The 7,768-nt window shown below is 43.6% G+C and overlaps 1 protein-coding gene across 2 annotated transcripts in view; it reads right to left on the reverse strand.

Annotated features, from left to right (window-relative positions):
* GNA12 (G protein subunit alpha 12) overlaps positions 1-6,322 on the reverse strand; it is a 109,856-nt gene extending 103,534 nt beyond the window's left edge. The window contains exon 1 of one of the 2 annotated variants that reach the window (XM_065892075.1): positions 5,940-6,322. In XM_065892075.1, the coding sequence (XP_065748147.1) occupies positions 5,940-6,251 (312 nt within the window). In that variant the 5' untranslated portion in view covers positions 6,252-6,322. The remainder of the gene's footprint in view (positions 1-5,939) is intronic. The other variant, XM_065892076.1, reaches the window with a different exon arrangement.
* Between the last annotated feature and the right edge of the window lie 1,446 nt (positions 6,323-7,768).

The raw sequence follows: 7,768 nt of genomic DNA on the forward strand, positions 1-7,768 counted from the left end.
AGAAGCCACCACAATGAAAAGCCCATGCACCGCGACAAAGAGTAGTCCCTGCTCGCCGTAACTAGAGAAAGCCCGCGCGCAGCAATGAAGACCCAATGCAGCCAAAAATAAATAAATACGTATTTTTTTAAAAGTGGGGAGGGTAAAGGGATCTAAATGGAAATAAAGTTCCCACACTTCACTTAAAGTGTAAAACACAGTTTCCAGTAGACTGGGATAAATTGCGTATGTATATGGTAAGCTCAGAGCAACTACCAAGAAAATGATACAAAGCTTTGATTGATACGCTACTCAAAATATCAATCAATTAAGATGTTTAAATAACCTGCAGGAAGGATAGAAACATGAAACAAAAACAAAAACATAAAATAATAAAATAGGAGACTTGTGCCCTAACATGTTAATAATTACCTTAAACGTAAATCATCTGAATATACAAATTAACAGATCGGCAGAGTAGATAAGAAAATATGATATAACAATATGCTGTCTATAAGAAACTCATTTCAAAACAACAATGTGGGTAGGTCAGAAGGATGTAAACATATACCGCGAAAGCATTCATTAAAAAAAAAAAAGAGTGGCTATGTTAAAATAGCTGATAAAGTAGACTTCAGAGCAAAGAAAATTACTAGAGACCAAAAGGGACATTACGTAACGACAAAAAGACCAACCCATCGGGAGGACGTAATAATCCTAAATGTTTACGTACCACACAACAAAGTCTCAAAATACACGAAGCAAAACCCAATAGAACTAAAGGAGAAATGGACAATTATAGTTGGAGACTTCAACACCTCACTCAGCAACTGATAGAACTACTAAAAAGAAAATCAGCAAGGATACAGAACTCAACACCACCATCAAGCAACCGATCCAATTAACATATGCAGAAAACGCCACCAAACAACAGAATACACATTTTTTTTCAAGTACCCATGGAACAGTCACCAACGTAAGCCCACAGAGCATATACCAAGATAGACCATATTCTGAGTCATAAAACAAACCTCAAAAAATTTAAAAGAACTGAAGTCATACAAAGTATGTTCTCTGACCATAATGGAGTCACAGAAATCAGGAACAGAAAGATAACAGGAAAATCTCTCAACTCTTGGAAACTGTAACACACTTCTAAACAATCTATGGGCCAAAGAAGCTATCTCAAAAGAAAGAAAAATACATACGAAACTGAATAAAAATTAAAATGCCACATATCAAAATATGTGACTACAGCTAAAGCAGTGCTGAGGGGGAAATTTATAGCACTTAAAATGTTTACATTAGAAAAGAGGAGAGGTCTCAAGTAAATAATCTAAGTCTCTACCTCAAGAAATTTTTAAAAAAAAGAGCAAAATAAAATCAGAGCAAGTAGGAGGAAAAAAATAATAAAAAGCAGAAATAAATGAAACTGAAAACAGAAAAATCAATGACATAAAAAGCCAGTTTTCAGGGGGAAAAAAAAATCAGTAAAAGTGATAAGCCTCTAAAAGACTAAGAAAAATAAAAAGAGAAGACACAAATCACCATCATCAGGAAAGAAACATAAGATATGGCTATTCTCACCCCTCTTAATACTGGAAGTTCTAGCCACTGCAGTAAGGCAAGAAAAAGAAATAAAGGCATACCTAACTTTAGGGAAAGAAGAAATAAGTGTCCCCATTTGCAGATAACATGATGATCTACATAGAAAATCCCGAAGAATCTATAGGAAAGCTCTTAGAACCATTAAATGTATTTGGCAAGGTCACAGGACACATGATTGACACAAAAATCAATCCTATTGCTATACAGTAACAATGAGTATGTGGAAACTTAAAGTAAAAGCACAGTATCACTTACAACTGCTCTAAAGAAAATGTAATACTTAAGTATAAATGTAACAAAACATGTACAGGATCTGTATGTTGATAAGTGCAAAATACTGATGAAAGAAATCAAAGACAACCTAAATAAACAAGGACATACTATGTTCATGAATTGGAAGACTCAACATAGGAGAGATGTCAATTCTCCCCAAACTGATCTATGGTTTAATGCAAATGCTATCAAAATCACAGTAAGTTTTTTTTTTTAATACAGACATAAGAAAGTTTATTCTAAAATTTACAATGGAAAGGCACAGACCCTAGAATAGCTAAAACAATCTTGAAAAATGAAGTGGGAGAAATCACTTTGATATTAAGCCTACTATATAGCGATAGCAATCAACATCGTGTGATATTGGCAGAAGAGGAGATAGATCAGTGGAATAGAATGGAAAACCCAGAAATAGATCCACACAAATACGCCCACTTGATTTTTGACAAAGATGCAAAAGCAATTCAAAGGAGGAGGGATAGTCTTTTCAACAGATAATCCTGGAACAACTGGACATCCATAGAGAAAAAACAAAAAAATCTCCACCTAAACCTCACACCTTATACAAATATTAACCCAAAATGGATCAGGGGCTTAAAAGTAAAATGTACACCTATAAAATTTTTTTAAAACTAGGAGAAAATCTTTGGGATCTAGGGTTAGGTAAAGAGTTCTTAGACTTGACACGAAAAGCATGATCCATAAAGGGAAAAACTGACAAATTGGACCTCATCAAAATTAAAAACTTTTGCTCTGCGAAAGACCCTGTTAAAAAGGATGAAAAGACAAGCTACGGGTTGGGAGAAAATATCTGCAAAACACGTATTTCACAAAGGAGTGGTACCCAGAATATATAAAGAACATTCAAAACTCAACAATAAAGAAACAAGGAACCTAATTACAAAACGGCTAAAAAGTATGAAGAGACATTTCATCAAAGAGAACATACAGACAGCAAATGAGCACAGGAAAGTATCAATAGCCACAGGGAAATGCAAATTAAAATGGCAGTAACATAGCACTTACGCACCTATCAGAAATGGCTGAAATAAAAAACAGTGACAACACCAAATGCTAGCAAGGATGCAGAGAAACTGGCTCACTCACTCATACCCTGCTGGTGGGAATATAAAATAGTACAGCCACTTCAGAAACAGGTTGGCAGGTTCTCATAAAACTAAACATGCAACTGCTACACAGCGGAGCAACTGCACTCTTGGGCATTTATCCCAGATACATGAAAATTTATGTACTTACAAAAAACATGTACACAAATGTTCACAGAAGATTTATTCATAATAGGCAGAAACTGGAAACAACCCAGATGTCCTTCAACAGGCGAATGGTTAAATGGTGTACGGTGGTAAATCCTTACCATGGATACTACTCAGCAGTTAAAAGGCAGGAACGACTGATTGTGAACACACACAGTAACTGGGGTGTATCTCTAGGGAATCACGCTGAGTGATAAAAGCCAATTTCAAAAGGTCACATCTTGCAAGACTCCATTTATATCATATTCATGAAATGACGAAATTATAGAATTGGAAAATAGATCAGTCACTGCCAGGTCGGGGGAGGGCGAAGGGTGGCAGTGGCTATAAAAGGCAACGTGAGGAATACTTGTTGTGATGGGAACGTTCTGTGTCTTCACTCTCTCAACGTCGGTATCTTGGTTGTGATATCGTACTAGTTTTACAAGATCTCACCGTTGTGGGGAACTGGTTAAAGGGTACGTAGGAGCTCTCTATTATTTATGAAAACTGCATGGGACTCTACAGTTCTCTCAGCATTAAAAGTTTAATTTTAAAAAAAAAGATCAGGTTTGGTTCCCAGCTGTGTCACCTACGAATTAGGTAACTGACCTTACGCTGCGACAATACCATTTGAAGCGTTAGGAAAATTAAAGGCCATGTATGAAAAGGCCCGGCACATAGCTAGTGCTTTAAAAATAGCCTGTTAACACGAACTCTATTTGTAGACACAAATATTATTCTGAAGAGTTATTATTCAAATATCTGCTACTAGAGCCACTACAAAGCAATTTATTTAAAAAGTCTCTTCTCAAAGTGATCTGTCCAAATAAAAATGAGGGGAGAGGTAATTATTGGTTTTACAGTGAAAGATGAATTGCTAACTACTCATTGAAATGGTCAAAACAGACAAAGTGAGCTTAATATGTAATTACAATTATTAAAAAAGAAAAAGTTGACAAGGAAAATAGGATACTGATTAACAAATCTTGTTTCTTGCTGGTAAGGAAGTTAGTAATAGTTAGTGTCTGTATGTACTGGGAAAAGCTAAGACTGAGTTTTCTAAAAATGCACTTAATACACTGATTTAGATTTAAGATTCTGTTTCTAAGTATTTTCTCTGCCTCCCGAGTTGAAAGAAACTGGGAGTCAATCAGCCAAATCTTCTAACCTGCTTGGTTAAGAGGTCCAGAAAAGCCGCAAAAATAAAATCCAGCTCTGTGACAGAGAAAGACAATCAAATGAACTTTACCCCAGAAGACGAGGGGAATTTTAAACACACAGTTAATCCCTTGGATCATACTGGGCACCTAGCCTTTAAACTTTATGAAGTATTGGGCCAGAGCTCTGACTCACAGAGAGGCTTTTGAAAGAGGTGAAAAGGAAACGGGTGTTTTATCATTCAAATTATTCTCTTCCCGGCAGGATCCTAAAAGAGCTATTTCTATCAAAACGAAATGTTTTACTAACAAATACATCAAGTGAGAATACTGGTGCGAGATCCCTGATGCAGGCCTGGAAGTCTGGAGCCCAGGGTTCCAGGTCCCAGCGGGGAGCCACTTCATCACCAAGGCCCAGAGCTTCCTCATGGGTGAAGTGAAAGACATGTGCCCATGCGTTGGTTATACGGCCCTTTGCTAAATTTAGAGCTCCTCAGGCACCACAAAATCTCATCTCCAGAGAGGATTCTGTTTGACAAGCTTCCCTCTACCTCTGTTTTGAGACAACTTTCCTCATACCTGTAATTTGGTTTCCCCAAAATGGGCCACGGAAAGGGCAGGTGAAGGGGAAAGGAAACGGTAGAGGTAAGAAACTATAAGAAAAAAAAAAGGAAATGACCCTATTCTGGGTACAGGAGAGGCTCTATTTTCCCCTCATCGGGTTTCTCCAGAATTCCTTTCTTTGGGGCCCTCTACTACAGGTTCACACAGTACACAGAAACTAGAACCCAAACTTGGTCAGCTCTACGCTTTTTTTTCTACAAACAAGTAGTAAATGATAAAAATGGAGCAAGGGACAGAAGGAGCACCTGGGGATTAAACACCACCTGAGAGATATGTTAAAAATTGCAACGCAAAGATTTATATCCTAACGCAAACAAAACAGTTATGTGACAATGGAGGAAATCTGAACCGGGCTGGGTACTTTACCATGTGAAGGAGTTATTAAATTTTCAGGGTTCATAAGGCATCATTTAAAAAAACATAACCACCGTACGCTTATCTGTGAGCTCTGTAAACGAACACTTTCCAGTGAATCTATACAGTGTCTGGGGTTTGCTTCAAAATCAGAGGGGCAGAGGTACAGGTGAAACAAGACGGACGCTGAATCCATCACTGCTGAAGTTGTGGAGAGGGGCCTGGGTACTTACTGTTCCTTCTATTTTCTCTACTCTGTATATGTTGGAAATTTTCCTAATAACCAGTTTAAAAGGAGAGACGTGCGGCCGGTTTCCTCCCCTGTCTACACCGCTCTTCTGAACCTACTGGGAGGGCAGGGCAAGGACGGCACCCTGAATCCAGGAGGGGCCCTCCCCACCGCTAAAACCCCCGCGCCTCCAAAGCCCCAGAAGGTGTCCGGCTTTCCCGCTTCCTCAGTCCCCAAATCCCCGAGAAGAGCAGAGGCGAAGGCCACCAGGCCGACGGGGAGACAGGGTGCGCATCCTTGGCCGGCTCCCCCAAAGCTGGGGGCACGGGGCCGCTGCGGCCAGACCAGGGGCAGACAAAGGCGTGGGCCGCGGTGCCGGCCGGGGCGCAGGAGTCCGCGGGGCCGCACCTGCGCGCACCTGGGCGCAGGTGTGCGGGCGGGGACGCGGGGAGAGCGTACCTTAAGGATGTTGTCGAAGATGGTGTCGCGGAACTCGAGCAGCGCCTTCTGGTCGAACTCGCGGCCGTGGATGATGCGCATCTGCTTGAGGAAGGTGGACTTGCCGCTCTCGCCCGCGCCCAGCAGCAGGATCTTGACGAGGCGCCGCACGGCGCGCCGCTCGCGGGCCAGCCCCGCGTCGATGTCCCGGCTGCGCCGCCGCGCCTCGCGCTCCGCGTCGCGGGCCCCACCGCCGCCCGCCCTGCGCTCTCGGGCCCCGCCGGCCTCGGCCGGCAGCAGGCAGCGGCTGAGGGTCCGCACCACGCCGGACATGGCCGCTCAGGCCATGGACCCCGCGGCGGGCGAGGCGGCAGCCGGCCGCTCCCTCAGGCCGCGTCCGCCGCCGCCGCCGCCCCGAGGCCCGCTCTTGCCCGCCGCTCGGCCCGGCGGAGGGGCGGGGCGACGCAGCCCGAGGCCCAGGGATTGGGCCGGCTGCCGTCCGTCCGGACGGTCGCGCCCTCCTATTGGTCCATGCTACGCCGAAAGGCGGGCATCTCTCCGGCTTTGGGGGCGGAGTCGGCGCCGAAAGAGGCGGGACCTTTGGGGTGGGGGCGCTTCTCATTGGGCGCCCGGGCCGAGGTTCTTTCTTTCAGAATGAAAGGGAGGCGGAGTCTTCGAGGAGGCGGAGCGGCAGTCCGTTATAACCAATTATAACTGTTCTGGGGTCACGTCAATCGCAAAGAACGGACTTAGGATTGGGGGTGTCGCGAAACGGGGCGGGACCAGAAGTGCCAGGTGTACAGAAAGTCTCTCTGGGTTCCCAGATTGGGGTAACCTGTGAGACCCAGAGGCTCGCGGAGTGGACTCGGCGTTGCCCGAAAGCTGGGAAATGTCGATAAGAGGTCCAGCTGCTCGTCCTAGGTTTAGAGAGAAAGCTGTTCTTTCCAGAAACACTGGAGGGGGATGGGCCAAACATTGCAAACAGATGCATCCTTTAAGGGTGGCGTGGGCCTCTGGGCGGCGTTTCTCACAGCTGGCTGATCATCAAAATCACCAGGAGCCCCTCCCCCCCAACCCACCCCGCCAAAGGCTCCTGTAGCACGGATCTGAGATGGAATCTCCTCTCGACCCGTTACTAGTTACATAACCTTCTAGGCAGCTACCCCCACCTCCCCCCCATTTTTAGCTTAAATTTCTTCCTCTATAAAATAGGGGCCGTAATAGCAACTACCTCAGATGGTTGTGAAGATGTAAACTGAGAACATGAACTTGTAAAACACTTAGCACCGTGCCTAGACCCAAGCAAGTTCTTGATAAGTGTTAGCTGATCTTATTACTAATTCTTACCTATCCCAGATCTATTGGGAGTCAGAACTTCCAGGAAGGAGCTCGGGTATCTCTTAATCTCCAGGAGACTGGTGGGCTTTGGGAGCCATGATCTGTTAAAAGATATACTAAGACATATTTTAAAAGTTTAAGAGTTTATTTGAGCAAAAATCAATTCTAATAGGGTGGTGTCAACCCGGTTGGGAGCACTTTGCAGCAGGGAGCCAGGGGAAACTTATAGAGAGGGAAAGTGCAAAGCAAAGATAGGAAATTATTTGATTGGCTACGGCTTAAAGGCTAGTTAGCTGTTTGTGATTGGTTGTCTTTAGCTTATGGTATCCAATTTGGGGATTTGACAAGGTCTCTGAACACATCTTTCATATTTGTTAAGAGGCTAAGGTGCTTGAAATCAACAAACTTATCTGCGTTGTCTTTTGGTTTCATAATCTTGAAGCATTCACAGGCTTAAATTTTGGTCTGCTCCTGTAGGCGGCCAGGGCATTAGGGACTCCTCCTTGTTTAAT

This window comes from Phocoena phocoena, chromosome 15 (assembly GCF_963924675.1).
Source record: "Phocoena phocoena chromosome 15, mPhoPho1.1, whole genome shotgun sequence".
In the NCBI taxonomy this organism is placed as follows: domain Eukaryota; kingdom Metazoa; phylum Chordata; class Mammalia; order Artiodactyla; family Phocoenidae; genus Phocoena; species Phocoena phocoena.